The sequence below is a fragment of the Anomaloglossus baeobatrachus genome, chromosome 1 (assembly GCF_048569485.1).
Source record: "Anomaloglossus baeobatrachus isolate aAnoBae1 chromosome 1, aAnoBae1.hap1, whole genome shotgun sequence".
Classification (NCBI taxonomy): Eukaryota; Metazoa; Chordata; class Amphibia; order Anura; family Aromobatidae; genus Anomaloglossus; species Anomaloglossus baeobatrachus.
Genome location: NC_134353.1, coordinates 371,289,578 through 371,307,909, shown reverse-complemented (window position 1 = coordinate 371,307,909; position 18,332 = coordinate 371,289,578). Strand labels below are relative to the sequence as shown.

The 18,332-nt window shown below is 43.7% G+C and overlaps 1 protein-coding gene across 4 annotated transcripts in view; it reads left to right on the top strand.

Annotated features, from left to right (window-relative positions):
* The window catches only part of CSGALNACT1 (chondroitin sulfate N-acetylgalactosaminyltransferase 1), a 528,406-nt gene that overhangs the window by 479,651 nt on the left and 30,423 nt on the right, over positions 1 to 18,332 (top strand). For all 4 annotated transcript variants that reach the window (XM_075352486.1, XM_075352485.1, XM_075352484.1 and 1 more), the window contains 2 exons: positions 3,760 to 3,861; positions 17,213 to 17,391. In XM_075352486.1, coding sequence (XP_075208601.1) covers positions 3,760 to 3,861; positions 17,213 to 17,391 — 281 coding nt within the window. The remainder of the gene's footprint in view (positions 1 to 3,759; positions 3,862 to 17,212; positions 17,392 to 18,332) is intronic.

Genomic DNA, 18,332 nt, shown 5'->3' with positions numbered 1-18,332 from the left:
TCCAGGCCTGCCAACAGACTACTCCGGTGGCTGGATCGGAGCCCAGTCACCTTTGGCAAGGAGGCAGACGGTGGTGGCCACCTGCAGGAGCTGGGATTACAGCCGGTGGAACCGTAGGGACCGGGGTCGGGCGGTGGCCCGCCGGTACCGAACCGGGGAACCGATTGGAAACCGGAGCACCAGGAGGGTTACTCAGACCCAGTACAAAGCCCTGAACCGACGGGGCCGAGTCAAATCAACTGATTGCGGACTGGACTTAAGGACCTATCCCACACAAGACCCGTTAGAAGACAACAGCCCAACCATACAGCGTAAAGCCACCGCCAAGGCATAGAGACCCAAAGGGCCAGCGTCTGCGAGCAAACGGGCTCCTACGGTATATACCAGTCGGGGAGTGGACTACCGTTGCTTAGGCATAGGAGTCAAAACATTCATGCAAAGGGGTGCAGTAGAAAGGCGGAAACCACCAACCTGATAAGGGAGAAGCTGCAGCCGGCTGCGGGCCCCGTTAATCATCCCGTTTGGTTTACCAGAGACTCCCATGTATTGTCATAGTGAGTACACCAGTGCCTTCGGGCCGCGCACCGCACCGCATCAGGACCCAGCACGCACTTGCTCCCACGCCTCAGCACCTCCCTCGGGCCCCCGGGACCATCACTCCCCTACCCACGGAGGGGTCAACACCAAGCTGCGCAACACCGTCCCCAGGAGGCCTAGTTAGCGGTGGTGTCCATCTATTCACCACAACCGCTAACTAGGCCTCCACAACGTGGGTGGCGTCACGAACTTACATCCCAAACCACCGCGACCCCGGCCGTGGAACTCCCTGTCAAGTCCCTGCGTGTAGCGAAAACTCCCTTGCAGAGCGACGTGACCCCCGGGTCCGTGAGAGGCTCGAGCCACCACCCACCGTACGAGCACGGATCCGAGTAGCTCGGCGGTCGCAGCCGAGCCCACGGGGCGGTACACAATGTGATACTGACTTATGGACAAAAAAAGTGAAAAATATAGATCAAAAATTGTTTCTAAAAAAAAAATAAAAATACAGTTAAAATAAAAAAAAAATTGTCTTGCCAATTTCTGATTCCTGTAACATTTTAACTCTTTCTGTTACTGGAGCTATGGAAGAGCTTTTTTTGCTCGGTGAGCTGACATTTTTATTGATACCATTTTAGGGTTCTCGCCTCATTTTTGTCACCTCAGTTCCCTCACATACTAATATATACAATATATTGTAATGTAATTCTGGCTCCCCACCCCCACCCCCGCTTGTCATTTACCTGTAGGGGTAAATTTTCAATTAACGTTTTATGGAGGCAACATATTCAGACATATTCAGCATTTATTCAAGGCTCTCAAGGTCATGTTGAGGTTGAACTAGATGGACCTAGGTCTTTTTTCAACCTAAGTAGCTATGTAACTATGTAACTATGTGAGCAAACCCATAGCCGGTCCATACTCATGGACATTTCAATTTAGCCTATTTTCTTTCTATTTTAGATTTAATTGAGAATTGGGTTGGTGGGCGAATGTAGTTTTTTTTTTGTTTTTAGTTCCTTCAGTGACTTATCATTGACTTCACCCAGCTGTAAGAAGTGGTTGGGCAATCGGCCAGTCTTCTATGGCATGTGTCTGCACTTGCACACCAGCAAATAAAAATGGCAGCCCCTGGTGGCTGAAGTAATATATAATATAAAATTAAATCTTTTTTAGTTACTTTATACTGCTAGAAATACATTTTTACATGCATAACATGAAAACAAAATATACACTGTGCAGAATTATTAGGCAAATGAGTATTTTGATCGCATGATACTTTTTATACATGTTGTCCTACTCCAAGCTGTATAGGCTTGAGAGCCAACTACCAATTAAGTAAATCAGGTGATGTGCATCTCTGTAATGAGGAGGGGTGTGGTGTAATGACATCAACACCCTATATAAGGTGTGCTTAATTATTATGCAACTTCCTTTCCTTTGGCAAAATGGGTCAGAAGAGAGATTTGAGGGGCTCTGAAAAGTCCAAAAGTATGAGATGTCTTGCAGAGGGATGCAGCAGTCTTGAAATTGCCAAACTTTTGAAGCGTGATCACCGAACAATCAAGCGTTTCATGGCAAATAGCCAACAGGGTTGCAAGAAGCGTGTTGGGCAAAAAAGGCGCATAATAACTGCCCATGAATTGAGGAAAATCAAGCGTGAAGCTGCCAAGATGCCATTTGCCACCAGTTTGGCCATATTTCAGAGCTGCAACATTACTGGAGTATCAAAAAGCACAAGGTGTGCCATACTCAGGAACATGGCCAAGGTAAGGAAGGCTGAAAAACGGCCACCTTTGAATAAAAAAACATAAGATAAAAAGTCAAGACTGGGCCAAGAAAAATCTTTAGACTGATTTCTCAAAGGTTTTATGGACTGATTAAATGAGAGTGACTCTTGATGTGCCAGATGGATGGGCCAGAGGCTGGATCAGTAAAGGGCAGAGAGCTGCACTCTGGCTCAGACGCCAGCAAGGTGGAGGTGGGGACTGGTATGGGCTGGTATCATCAAAGATGAACTTGTGAGACCTTTTCGGGTTGAGGATGGAGTGAAGCTCAACTCCCAGACCTCAACTCCAGTTTCTGGAAGACCACTTCAATTTGCGCAGATAAGAGTTGTGGAAAAAATGTTATGACATTTCAAACACCATGTACACTATTTGATGAATTGGTCCATAGAGATTCTGTACTGAGCCTACCTGCATTGCCACTCTTCCACATTGCTACACGTCTCAAATGTTTTGTTTCTTTAATCGCCCATTAGGTTATTGTCTGTTTGCTTCACTGCAGAATCCATACATTATAATAACAGGGGTTTTCCTATCTTCAAGAGTTCCTCTGCCTCCCAACTTCCTACGTTCCTGATGTGTGGAGCATTCTTTTACAGTTTGGACTGGCGGCGTGGTTGACCAATTGGCCCGAATTGTGCACTCTTCAATGTTGCTAACCTCTGCAGCATAGGAGAAGCACAGGGACACTTGAGGCTGGTCGGATCCAGCAATCTGGTTGACCTGGCTATAAGTTCTGCAGCAATAAGCTTGCAAGTGCTTAGTTGCCTATCAGACTGGCTTTCTCTGGAGTTCGATGGTACTTTTTAAAAAAAAAAAAAGTTATAAAGAGTACCGCAGTACAAAATTAAAATACCTCCCATTCTTGAAAATGGAGAGGATTTTAAACGAGGTACTGGTCTTTACAAGCAGTTCACAATTTTTCCTATTTAATACAATAGGAACACCCCTTTAACATTATTGCTATTGAGCTCATATTTCCATTCAATGGACGTTCTAGACACAACTCCTATAGGTTCATCCACTATAGAACATAGTCTTCTTGGGCTGATCCCTGTTTTCAAAGGCTCTACGAGATTGTACATCAGCTGCTCAAATACGAAGAAGAATCTTATGGAGAACAAAGCAGTCAGTGTGGCACTATAGATGTTAGGGGTTTTGGGCACAGTGGATAATAATATGGGGACCAATGTCTGTTAAAGGTGGCACCATTGTCTGTAGTATGGGCCAATATTATGAGGCAGACTGAACCGAGTAGCTGCCTATGTTGACCATTTCTGTTCTCCTCTTAGGCCATCTGCTGTGTTTTTTGACAGTGTTCTGTGTCCAGACAATTTATTGTATCTTCACAATTGCTGCCTTCCTTCTGTTTTTGTTGTCTTACCTTACTACATGACACCTTTTAAAGAACTGTTATTTTTCTGTTCTTTTACAGGGAAGTATGCATAAACCAGGATAAACGAGTTCATCTGACAGTGGTATACTTTGGTAAAGAGCAGGCTCAAGAGGTGAAAGCCATACTGGAGAACACATCTAAGTGAGTATGACACAAAATATACAATCCTGAATGAGTGCATAATATAGATGTCAAATATTTTCTGTGATTAAACTATCCATTCATGAATTCCCATATGTATTCATACTGATGGGGCTCACGCAATCTAAATTCCCTAATGGGGACAGTGATAGAGGGCTGCGGAATGAATGGCGCTATATAAATGAGTAAAATAAATATAGTTTTGCTTCACAATTTCAACTTATCACGCTAGCCACAGAATTATTGACAGGTGTGTAATCTCTTGGGATGCAATCATTGTCTTTGACATTGAAGAAGATGGCTTAGTGCTTTACTTGACCATCCTCCTTAGTACAATGAACAATAACTAGTGGCAGTGCGTGTACATGACCACCACCCCATGAAATTGGGGACTTTGGATCGTATCGGTGGGGAACTCTGAAGATAGAACCCTAGGAATCACACACTTCTAATTTATATTTTGAACGTCCTTTCTCTATGAAGCTTCTTGGCCCCATTACAGAATCTATAACTGGACCCCCACCTACTGTGTTCTTTTTCACAAAGTGGAGTCCTATGTGGCAGGGAGCCTTTTAGACCCTCATAAACACATGGGCCAAGGTATGATGCTAATCTCTGCACCTCCTATATTCATATTTTTGTTTTTGTGTCTTCAATACAGTACTAGTAAGATCTATTGCTAGAATAAATGGTACAATCCCTCACTCACTATTTAAAGGGAACCTGTCTGGTCCAATATGCACCCAGAACCACGAGCAGTTCTGGGTGCATATTGCTAATCCCTGCCTAACCATCCCTGTATACACTACCATAGATAAAGAGATCTTTAGAAAAGGTATTTCTAAAGATCTTATATCGTATGCTAATGAGCAAGGGCACTAGTCCCCTGGGCGTTAGTTCCCAGGCCAGTCGCCCCCATTAGCATGTTAGTATGCTCCTGTGGGCCTGCTAACATGCTAATGAATACACTGCATTACAGGATGATATCACTCACCTCTCCAGCTGCCATCGCGTCCGACTGGGGATTTCGGCTCAGTGTGCATGATCCCAGAGTTTGGGTCATGCACACTATGAAGCCGGGTGTACACGTCCTGGCTACAAACTGAAATAGAGCGCATGACCCAAACTCCGGGTCCGAAATCCCCCGTTGGACGCGATGGCAGCGGAGAGGTGAGTGAGATCATCCTCTGACGCTGCGTATTCATTAACAGGTTAGCATGCCCACAGAGGCGTACTAACATGCTAATGGGGGCGACTGGCCGGGGAACTAACGCCCAGGGGACTAGTGCCCTCGCTCATTAGCATACGATAAAAGATCTTTAGAAACACTTTTTCTAAAGATCCCTTTTTCTATGATTGTGTATACAGGGACTGTTAGGCAGGGATTAGCAATATACACCCAGTACTGCTCATGGTTCTGGGTGCATATTGCACCTGACAGGTTCCCTTTAACTGTTACAAAGGATACCAAACCTGGGTCCCCGTTTTTATTATTTTTAATTTTTTTTTTTTTTTTATATGTGAAGCCTTGCCTATTCTTTTAATATTTTTTTTCTGATTTACTGAAAGTTATGTTTTATACACCGTATTTTTCAGACTATAAGACTCACCGGACCATTAGATGCACCCTGGTTTTAGAGGAGGAAAATAGGAAAATAAAATTTTTAAGCAAAAAATGTGGTCATGACACACTGTTATGGGGCGAGGATCTGCTGCTGACACTGTATGGGGGTAATTTAAAAAAAAAGCAAAAAAAAAGCGGTGTGCGGTTCCCCCAATTTTGATCACCAGCCAAGATAAAGTCTCACAGCTGGGGGCTGGTATTCTCAGGCTGGGGAGACTCACGTTATTGGGAGCCCTCCAAGCCTAAAAATGTCAGCCAGCAGCCACCCAGAATTGCCGCATCCATTAGATGCGACGGTCCTGGTATTTTTCCCAGCTCATCCCGATTGCCCTGATGCGGTGGCAATCAGGGTAATAAGGAGTTAATGGCAGCAGCCCATAGCTGCCACTAAGTCCTAGCTTAGTGATGGCAGGCATTTATGAGACACCCCCTCATCACTAAGCTCTAAGTGAAAGTAAATAAACACAAACCCATAAAAATCCTTTATTTGAAATAAAAGGCAAAAAAACACCCTCTTTCTCCACTTTATTAACCCCTAAAACACCCAGGTCCGATGTAATCCACACTATGTTCCACGACGCATCCAGCTCTGCTACATCTGACAATCACAGAGAGCAACCATAGAACACGACCGCTCTCTGTGAGGGTCAGGCCACAAGTGAAGTGAGCCGCCGGGATCAGTGGTGACTCCAGCTGTCACCGCACATCAGCTGACTGAAGTCACCGCGGATCTCGCACTCACTTCAGCCGCTGCCAGATTTGCGGAAACAGCTGGAAGACTCCTGTTGTATACTCACTAGAGATGAGCCACCACCCTAGTGTTCGAGTTTGGTTCAGTTCGTCGAACGGCGGGTGTGTGCGTCGAACACTTTCGAACACCATTGAAAACAATGGCAGGCAAACACAAACACATACAAACATGCACAAACATGAACGCACACACACATATTATGCTCACCTTACCTTCCGTTTCATCACCGGCCTCCTGGTACTTGCAGTTTGCCGGTACAAGATGTGTATCGGGTAACCATCGCGACCCATGCCGGAACTTCCGCTGACAGAGCGCTGACGTCAAAGACAGCAGCCGCTTGCCTCTGATTGGCCATTGCGCTGCCTTTGAGTAGCGTCTGACAGAGGAAGTTCCTCCCTCGTTGCGATAGTTACCCGTTACGCGTAGTTCGCCGCTACAGAATGTGTATCTGGTAACCATCGCGACCGATGCCGGAACTTCCTCTGTCAGACGCTACTCAAAGGCAGCGCGCTGGCCAGTCAGAGGCAAGCGGCTCCTGCCTTTGACGTCAGCGCTCTGGCAGCGGAAGTTCCGGCATCGGTCGCGATGGTTACCCAATACACATCCTGTACCTGCGAACTACAAGAACCAGGAGTCCGGCGATGGAACGGAAGGTAAGGTGAGCATAATGTGTGTGTGTGTGTGTGTGTGTGTGTGTGTGTGCGTGTGTGTTTGTGCATGTGTGGAATGGCACAATAGGGGACCAGGATGGGACATTTAACAAGTTGTGGAAGGAATTGTCTGCATTGCAATGATTTCCTATGGGAATTCTTGCTTTGCTAAACAAGTAACTTGGTTAACAAGCACAGTCCCAGAACGGATTGTTCACATTAACCAAGGTTCCACTGTATTAACATTGAATGACCGTATTACTGTGAAAAGCCAGTTACGCTTTTGGGGATCGAACAGTTATCAAACATAACCTCGAACTGTCGATCTTGAAGCTAATTGTTCGTCAAACGACTTGAACATCGCCTAAAACAGGTCGAATTTGAGATTGGCGAACAGTTCGATTCGAACACCGCTCATCTCTAATACTCCCCTCTCTTCACTCCGCGCACCATCGCTCGCTTCCTGTCTGTGTGCCAGCTAACCTGTGTGGAGCCATGTGTACAGCGATGACGTCATCGCTGTGCTCACCGCTCTCTACACAGATCAGCTGGCCGGCAGACAGGAGGACACCGCTATGCTGCATGGGACAGTGAGTATACTGTACTTATTCACTGCCCTCCCGCACTGATGATGATGCACGGGGGGGGGGGGGGGCAGTGAATACAGCCGCACATGATCACTCCAGGCTGTAGTTGCCTGGGGTGATCACGCGGGCCGGCTCTTTAGTATGCGTGCATCCCCCACTCATCATCCCGCCCACCTGTCAGCGCCGACTTCAGGGCTGAGAGATGATGGGCGGGATGATTGGCGTGCATATCAAATGAGCGGGCCCACGTGGTCAGGGTTGCGCTGTTACAGCTTGCTCCTGCCTCTGATGACCCACTCCACCACCACTGCACCTGCCTTCACCCGCTCCACCACCACCGCACCGCAGCCATCGGACTATAAGACGCACCCCCCCACACTTCCCCCCCAAAATTTTGGGGGTGGTGCGTCTTATAGTCCGAAAAATATGGTGCTAGCTATGAATCTTCATTGTTCACTATGTAATAAATGTTAGATACCAGTAAATTTAAAGAGATAAAATGCCATTTTTTATTGATTTATTTTATCTTAAAAAAAAAGCTTGGAAAAATAACACACTTCTCAATTAGAATTCAATACCAGAAATGCATCCTTTTTCTACAATAGGCATACCTGTATTCCTTATCACTCGTCTTTCCACTACAGAAATGACATACGTGGATGCAAAATGTGGTTTAGGCACATTGTGGGGCTCAGAAGGCGCATTTGGAGTTGGGAGCACAGATTTTGCTGGATTTGTTTTTTAGGGGTGGAGGAAGCCATAGCGCTTTTTTGTAGCTTTTGTGCTATCGGTTACAGTGAAGCCCCCTATTTGCTGTTAGCCAATGATGGACTTGAGTGGGGACTTGTGTTTTTGTGGGTTGAGTTGAATGCTATTTGGTGGCAAAATTTGGTACAGAACATTTTGGATCAGTTCCCATTTATCCTGTGCTCTATGCTGAACACTTACAGTTAGGTCCAGAAATCTTTGGACAGTGACACAATTTTCGCGAGTTGGGCTCTGCATGCCACCACATTGGATTTGAAATGAAACCTCTACAACAGAATTCAAGTGCAGATTGTAACGTTTAATTTGAAGGTTTGAACAAAAATATCTGATAGAAATTGTAGGAATTGTCACATTTCTTTACAAACACTCCACATTTTAGGAGGTCAAAAGTAATTGGACAAATAAACCAAACCCAAACAAAATATTTTTATTTTCAATATTTTGTTGCGAATCCTTTGGAGGCAATCACTGCCTTAAGTCTGGAACCCATGGACATCACCAAACGCTGGGTTTCCTCCTTCTTAATGCTTTGCCAGGCCTTTACAGCCGCAGCCTTCAGGTCTTGCTTGTTTGTGGGTCTTTCCATCTTAAGTCTGGATTTGAGCAAGTGAAATGCATGCTCAATTGGGTTAAGATCTGGTGATTGACTTGGCCATTGCAGAATGTTCCACTTTTTTGCACTCATGAACTCCTGGGTAGCTTTGGCTGTATGCTTGGGGTCATTGTCCATCTGTACTATGAAGCGCCGTCCGATCAACTTTGCGGAATTTGGCTGAATCTGGGCTAAAAGTATATCCCGGTACACTTCAGAATTCATCCGGCTACTCTTGTCTGCTGTTATGTCATCAATAAACACAAGTGACCCAGTGCCATTGAAAGCCATGCATGCCCATGCCATCACGTTGCCTCCACCATGTTTTACAGAGGATGTGGTGTGCCTTGGATCATGTGCCGTTCCCTTTCTTCTCCAAACTTTTTTCTTCCCATCATTCTGGTACAGGTTGATCTTTGTCTCATCTGTCCATAGAATACTTTTCCAGAACTGAGCTGGCTTCATGAGGTGTTTTTCAGCAAATGTAACTCTGGCCTGTCTATTTTTGGAATTGATGAATGGTTTGCATCTAGATGTGAACCCTTTGTATTTACTTTCATGGAGTCTTCTCTTTACTGTTGACTTAGAGACAGATACACCTACTTCACTGAGAGTGTTCTGGACTTCAGTTGATGTTGTGAACGGGTTCTTCTTCACCAAAGAAAGTATGCGGCGATCATCCACCACTGTTGTCATCCGTGGACGCCCAGGCCTTTTTGAGTTCCCAAGCTCACCAGTCAATTCCTTTTTTCTCAGAATGTACCCGACTGTTGATTTTGCTACTCCGAGCATGTCTGCTATCTTTCTGATGGATTTTTTTCTTTTTTTCCAGCCTCAGGATGTTCTGCTTCACCTCAATTGAGAGTTCCTTAGACCGCATGTTGTCTGGTCACAGCAACAGCTTCCAAATGCAAAACCACACACCTGTAATCAACCCCAGACCTTTTAACTACTTCATTGATTACAGGTTAACGAGGGAGACGCCTTCAGAGTTAATTGTAGCCCTTAGAGTCCCTTGTCCAATTACTTTTGGTCCCTTGAAAAAGAGGAGGCTATGCATTACAGAGCTATGATTCCTAAACCCTTTCTCCGATTTGGATGTGAAAACTCTCATATTGCAGCTGGGAGTGGGCACTTTCAGCCCATATTATATATATAATTGTATTTCTGAACATTTTTTGTAAACAGCTAAAATAACAAAACTTGTGTCACTGTCCAAATATTTCTGGACCTAACTGTACATCAGGGTTTCCATCTACATCTCCGAAATACATGATTCAGGTGAAACCCGCAACAAATGCATTCACTATAATGAGGCAGTATAGTTACTCCAGACTCTTTTTGGCCTCTGTTCAGCAGTGTCTGTTTTATCAAAGGTGAACGAAAACTGTTGTGGCCGAGAATGCACAGATAATAGCAGCATTGTTCAGGTAGAGAACATCTTTCTTACCGTATGTGCCTAGGCAGACAGCAGTGTTCTCATGGTCAGCAGTGTGCCTACGTCATATGAAATCTCTGCCTGGCACATAGTCCTCAGTGCTGCCATCCCTGCCTGTGAGAACTTTGCTGTCTGCCTGCGCCTATGTGAAGCTAGGTCATTTAAAATTGTGACTCCCTGCAGCCAATCATTGGCTGCAGAAGTTATGGTACTTCTGTGTTATCGGCACGTTACCAGTTTAGTTAGTGAGTCACCACATAAGGACTAAATCTAGGTAAAGTTAATTGACCAGTGTTTGTTTAAAGATTAAAACAGCAAGTCTTAGCTCTACGATGATGTCTACTGATATCTTTATGTATATATGTAAAAAAATGATTTCTTTGAGAAACATAGATGCACTGAAAGATGAATCCTTTGCAAGGCATTTCATCTGTGTGACAGGACGGATAGCTAACATAAGAAAACATAATATGGCTAAAGGAGGAAAAATAAGGTAGTGCCAAAGTGAACCAATGATGCAAACACATAGCTGTCACTTTCTATCTTCTTGCAGTGGAACAGCCATTAAGATTAGGATGCATTGGGAAGGAATGACCCAAAAAACCATCCACTGTAAATAAGATATTACCTTAGCTCTAAGTTTCCCAATCCTCTGAGGGAGCGATATGTTTTCACAAGAGTAATAAAATAGGTTCTTGAACTCAGACAGAAGATCCCCATCGCACTGGCAGATGCCTTCCATTCCATCTTAGTCCAGTTGTGCCGCCCCCGTGCCAGCAGCCAGTGCTGCTTGGGTCCGAGCCTTCTGGGGTGGTGGCTCGAGGGTCTCCGGACCCGGGGGTCTCGCGGACACGCCGAATAAATGGGGGGACGTAGATGTACGGGCTAGGCCGTAATAAGTTTGTGACGCCACCCATGGTGTGTGGTGAGTTGGGACACCACCGCTGTGGTTATTGGGCACCCGGGGGAGATGTTGTGCAGCAAGTTGTTAACCCCTCCGTGGGCAGGGATGGTGGCCCCGAGACCCGGTGGCTCGGTGCAGGGGATGGCGACCGCAGGGGGTGCTGGTGTACTCACTGTTAGTAAAACACACAAGTCTCTGGTAAACCAAGGTGATGGTGGCCAGTGCCACGGCCGGTTGCGTTCAGGTCCCCCACCCGGCTGGTGGTCTCTATCATTTTCCTACACTGCTTTATGTAAGATGGACTTTCCTAGTGTGAAACTCAGGAGTCCACTCCCGGCTGGATGTGGCCTAAGGAGACGCTGGCCCGTGGGATCTATGGGCCCTGGCGGTGACCTTTTATCCCTAATCGGTGGGCTGTTGTCTTTTATGAGGGACTTTGGGTGGGACAGAATCTCTAGTCCTGGCCTCAATCGGTTAATTAACCAGTTCCACTTGTTTCTGGTCCTGGCTTCAGGGTCCGAGTACCCCCCTTTGTGCTACGGTTTCCGGGTCGGTTCCCTGTGTCGTTACCGGCGGGCACAACCCTGTCCCGGTCCACCTCGGTTCCACCGAGCCGTCTTCCCGTCTCCTGCTGATGGAGACCACCGTCTGCCTCCTAGCCAGTGGCACCAGGGCTCCTACCCTGGTACCGTTCAACTTGAACTCTCCTGCTGGAGCTACACTTAGCTCCAGCCAACGCTCCTCTCCAAGCTGAACTTCAAACTTATCTAAGCTTAACTGCCTGTTTTCCCGCCCCGGGCTGCCTAGACCCCTGGGTGGGCGTGTTCCAACCGCCTGGTCACGCCCACTGGTGTGTCTTTCCCTAAGGGGGGGTGACTAGGGTTTTCTGGTTGGCTGTGTGTTTCCGGTGTTGTGCAGGGGCCTAACTGTGACTACCTGGTTTTGCAGGGCGTCACACAGTGACTACTGTATTTCTGCAGGATCCAAATATTGGAAATCTATTTTGGGAATTGAAATAATGCCACTAAGCCAGTGCCCACTACTTGTGTTACCTGATGGTTAATTTTTACCTTGCATTTTGCTTAAAAAGAAGCTGTAAAACCTTCGCTAAAAGGCCACTTTAGGAAGAATACCCTTGAATTTTGAAAAATTTCCCATAACAGATTTTGTTTAAAACATCACTCCAGTATTTTTTTTAAGTGATGCCTTAAATGTAAGTCACTGGCCTTATACTCCCCTGCTGCCGTCTTCTGTTGCCTCCGCCATTCCAGCTGGTCTCTGGCAATTTGTGACGTGCCAGCAGCCCTGGTGTTTCATGGAGCACCCTGGAAGTCACAACTCAATACATGTCTATAAGAGCCTCTTTCTGGCTTTCATAGAGTTGCAATACAGCCAGTCAGAAGTTACGAGCACAAGATGGGTGTCGTGGGACCGGAGCGGTGCAATCAAACCCCATGAAAACAATAGAAAGTGAGTATATAACGGGGGAAGGGGACATACATTTAAAGTGCCACTACAGTGTTGGGGAAAAATACTGCTGGAGTGGTTCTTTAACTTGACTCTATGTAATGCAGCCAGAAGGATTACCTTTAGAAGACTTTATGAAATTTAATTGAAACCTGAATTAGTATCTTTAGTGAAATCCCTTTTTAAATGACCACCCAAAAGTATTGAGAGACGTTGTTCAAGAGGGGTGGTCCTTCTCAAAGAAGATAGCCTGTATGCAAGGTATATGACTTAGAACTGAAAATCTTTCGCTATGGTACTGATGGCCTGAATAAATGTATGGTCTTCTCAAAGAAGTAGTCTTCTGAAAGGTTTTTATTCTCTAACATGATTCATGGAGATCATGTGTAGACTAACGACTGGATCTTTAAGTTTCTCAGGTTACAGATGCACAGAGTAGCCTGGCAGCAATATTCGTCCTGTGATGCTGATATTTTTCCGATTAGGCTAAGTTCACATCCAGTGACTGCTAAATAATGCAAACTTTTTCTTTTTTTTCTTTTTTTATGATAAAGTCTTTGGAGCAAGAACTAATACTACAGGGTTAATAAAATATTTATATTTCTTATATTGCAGTTTTATCTTTCTCATCAATTGTTCCGGGCTTCACGCTCCGGTGACACTCTCTTAGATATATGATTACATTAAAGCAGGCAATAGTTCTAAGCATTGGTCTTAGGTACATTTACATTCTTACAATTTCTCCCTATTAGATTATTTACATATTAGCAAAACTGAACCTATTTTTTTATTTTTTGCAATGACAGCATGAAAAGAAAATTGCCATTGCTCTCAACATTTATGAAATAGAAGTGAGGAAAGGAATTGGATGTAAAACAGCTGTGAATTTTTCAGACTTTGGTACTACTGATGCAGAAATAACATGGTCACATCTCCATAACCACGAATGTCACATACCAGAGACGTGAAAAATATTGCAGCATGCACAATCTTCCTCCGAAAATCAGCTGGCGAGTCCGGTAGGATTTTCATGGATGGACAGAATGGAGAAGGTGGAGAGTTTTTCTTTCTTTTTTTCTTTCTTTTAAAGTCTCTGTCTGAGTTCAGGTGCTCTACCTATGCTAATCAGGGTGCTCAGGTACTTGCTCGGCCCAGTGAGAGCCGCTTGTAGTCTCTGAATGGCTCTCATTAAGGGTCAAAACAACATTTTCGGATCCCTCAAAAATGCTCTGTTTATAGCTGGCTGTATGTGGGCAGAGAGACAAACTGCCTAATCATTGACTTCCATTATACTCCTTAGTCAAGTCGAGCCTGTTAGTTTGAGTCCCCATTGACTAATACGGGGTTCAAGAACAAACATTTAACTAAAGTCTGTCCGAACCTAGAGAACCCAAACATATACATGTCCGCTCATCCCTATTCCTCGGTCAACTCTCAAAGTAACAAATGTGTTGCAAAATTGGATTGTCATAGGAGACCTGACATTTTCTGTCCCACAGTGACTGAAATTTGGATGATCCCACTGTTACAATATATAACGTTGATTTTTATTATGTATGATAATGTTGAGGAGTCCAGAGTTGTGTTTTTTCTTTTTTTTTTTATACTATTAACAAATGCTCTTCATCATAATAAGATTTGTGCTATGTACACAGTCACAGACTTTAGCTCTCAACAAGAATTCATGCCGGCAATATACATATGGTCATATGCAGATATGCTTCTAAAGCTTCTCATTCTGAGGACCGCATAATCTGTTCATAATGCTGGATTGACACTCTCTCTCTTTGATGTTTTGGTTCCTTGACTTTTGAAGTGTATAAAATCTGAGCAGGGGCACACTTTATTCCTGCCAGTTGCTGGTGACAAAAAGGTGAATGCCATTAATTTCGTCTTGGCACATACCATAAGAATCTGTGCTCTAGGCTGAGGTTTACAAGGAGATATATTATCTAGCAATGCAGCTCCTTTCCTAATTTTCCACCATGTTTTCCGGTTCCAGTGACATTTAGCAAAACAATTCTGGATAAACCTTGAAGCGTTTACTAACATATTGCATTGATTCATACATTGTATATTACTTTAATTAAATGCGAGTCCGTAGCAGACAAACACTGTGTTTATTATTTTTTGTAATACCGTAGACACTTAAGTAGGGAGAAACAAATAATTTTGGGGCGCACTTCCTGTATAGACAAGGCAGGTGTGCTACATGGCACCTCCGTATAGCTGTGTATGATGTGTGTGGTTTATAATGTTGCTTTCCTGCCTTATCAAAGCTTTCAGCTATACAAGTAGATCTCATTTAATCCACCACCCTACTCTGCTTACCCTGTCCCAGTCTACTCAGCAAAGCCGACAAGTGAACAGCGCAAAGCAGACTATCCTATTGGCCTGTTACTCATTTTGGAACTTGTTTTTGTTAAATAAGGGGAGACACTAGCGATGAGCAAACTGTTCGGTGCTCGAGTATTTGTAACAAGAATTTTGATGCTTGATACTCATTTACTGAGTATAATCAAAGTCAAAGGAGAATTCAATCATTTTTCCGAAAAAACTTCCTGAAAAGTCCCCCATTGACTTCCATTATACTCGGGTACTCGAGTTGAAACCATCCGAGCTTCAAAGTGCTTGAGCACCCAACTCATTACTAGTACACACATAAAACAAGTGAAAAAAAAGCCAGTTTCTAAGAATCTGAAATTTTTCCTATTATACTTCTATTTAAAAGGGAAAAGATGATCCATTCGAGCAGTCTTTTTCCCATCAGTAAATTAGTTGCTCAGAAAATGTCATACTAAATCTGTTTCCAGACTTTAGGACAGAAATTCAGTGGCACAAACTAATTTCTCTTCTGACAGTCCCATATCGCTTTGATATATCTATTTTAATTATAAAGTGATTTATGTTTCCATTTTAATAAAAAAATAAACAAAAAATGGGAAAAACATAAGTTCCTAATGCGTACAAAAATGGAATAAAAAATGTAGTGTTCCCCCCTCTTGTCCAATAATAAAATGTTAAATAAAAATGTATTACTCATTGTAATATCATAAAACACTACTTGAACATCTATGCACTTTTCCAAGCATTGTATATCATCGAAAGCCACTTCTCATGAAATATTACAAGAACATTGCCAAGCTGTTCAGCATTATTCTCTACAAGTACATAAGGCATTAATGTTCCTTCACCTAAAATAGCCCCTATGGCTATAGGTATGCAATAATGGCCACATTTTCCACCTGTAATCACATTTAAAAAGTGGTGGGAAAGGTGGACTGGGTCAAACAGATGGGGTGTTTTTTCACATTGAGGAAGATTTAGCGAAGCAATCAAATTTTTACCCAGTGTACAACGTGACTCGACTAATGTGTAGAATTGAAGTCAATGGAAAACCTGAGCATTTTCAAACTCAGAGGCTCGGTAGAGTAAGCAGTGGCGAGCATGCTCACCCATCACTACTAATAATACATTGGTGTTGTTTCAGACTGTCCAAGTTAATATCACTTATGTGGCCTACTTTGTGGCAGAAATTTTTGAGCTTGATGCTGTTGTAATCCACACCAATTTTCCAAAAATCAAAACATTGGCAAAACCGGTATCCCTTGAAATGTCTTACACTGCCCTATCCCACAGCAGTGATTGAAAGAATACATTCATGGGGACCTGCAGATTTTAGGAAATTCTGAGTCGATCTTTCAAAGTTAGAGCCGCTCAGCTCTCATTATAGAGGCTTTATAGTGCTGATCAGTGTCAGACTGGCCATCCGGAGAACCAGAGCATCCTATGGTTGGCCCATGCACTGGCACTTGCTGGCAAGGCCGCCATAAGGGCATTACTTTCCTTACTGATGGGGCCCAGTGAAGAGGGGGGCCCAGCTGAGGTACTCACTGCTGATGATTGATGGGGCTCCAAGTTTTTAGACCCCCACCAATTGGTCAAAACACACGAATGTGAAGTGTACAGTTCCTGTAGCTGCATGGAGAAAAAGGCTCATGAGCTCAATAGTATAACTGGATTCATTCACCGCTCTGTGAAAGTGGTTACGGACACATAGACTTACTATTGAACCTGTGGGACACTCTATGTGCTCAAATCATGCAAGCAGTGCTTTGAGCAATAAGGCCATGTGCACACGTTGAGTATTGGGTGAGTTTTTACCTCAGGATTTGTAAACCAAAACCAGGAGTGGGTAATAAATACAGCAGTGGTGCCCGTGTTTCTATTATACTTTTCCTCTGATTGTCCCACTCCTGGTTTCGGCTACAAATACTGAGGTAAAAAACTCACCAAATGCTCTACATGTGTACCGAGCCCTAATCAATGCGGGTCTTAGAGCCCAGACCCAGCAGTGCTATACTGCCCTTAACAGGTTGCGTCTTTGTTTTTTTTCCCCCCGAAATATGTACACTTTAAGGTATAATATATGACTATTTTAGTATATATCTCTTCGTCTGTATGATTTTAGTTTATACACAGGTATACAGTTAGTATACCTGGTATAAAAATAACACTAGTTCTGTATATTCTGTAAAGAATAATCTTTATTTCTTTTCTTTCTTTCCAGAGCTGCAAACTTCAAGAACTTCACATTTATCCAACTGAACGAGGAATTCTCCCGTGGAAAAGGATTAGATGTTGGTGCTCGTGCCTGGAAAGGAAACAATGTCCTTCTGTTTTTTTGTGATGTGGATATCTACTTCAATGTGGAATTTCTGAACACATGTAGGATCAACACACAGCCAGGTATGACCTGTCCGACTGAGACCTGCTCTCAGATCTCCGGCATGCATTATCCATTTTATTTTTAAACTCATGCATTATTAGTGAATGCATTGCTATGGAGCAGGAGGACACAAGCTTATGCTTGCTCATAAGCAACACTTGTCATAAAGTCCGGGATTAGTTTTCTTTTATACGAGTGGGTATGGAAAGTATTCAGACCCCATTACATTTTTCCCTCATTGTTTCAATGCAGCCATTTGGTAAATTCAAAAAAGTTCATTTTTTTTCTCATTAATGTACACTCTGCACCCCATCCCACAGTAAAAAACAGAAATGTAGATATTTTGGCAAATTTATTAATCAAGAAAAGCTGAAATATCACATGGTCATAAGTATTCCGACCCTTTGCTCAGTATTGAGGAGAAGCACCCTTTTGAGCTAGTACAGCCATGAGTCTTCTCGGGAATGATGCAACAAGTTTTTCACACCTGGATTTGGGATTCTCTGCCATTCTTCCTTGCAGATCCTCTCTAGTTCCATCAAGTTGGATGGTGAATGTTGGTGGACAGCCATTTTCAGGTCTCTCCAGAGATGCTCAATTGGGTTTAGGTCAGAGCTCTATCTGGGCCAGCCAAATGGCTGCAATGAAACAAAGAGTTAAAGGGGTCTGAATACTTTCCGTACCCATTGTATGTTTCATTGTTCTCGCAATCATTATAACTCTTCATTTTCAACCAATTACATTACTATACTTTTACATTAGAAATTATTCTAAAATTATGTATTGAATTCTGATATGGACTAATCATGTGTTTCTAGACTAGTACAGTGTTTTTCAAATTATAAGTACAGTGATGTTCAGTATGAAAAGGGTTGTTTGGTACTTTTATCCCTTCACGATATCCAGCATAATTATATGACGCAAGTCGGAAGCGGGTATATGAAGCAGGCTCCCAAGGTGA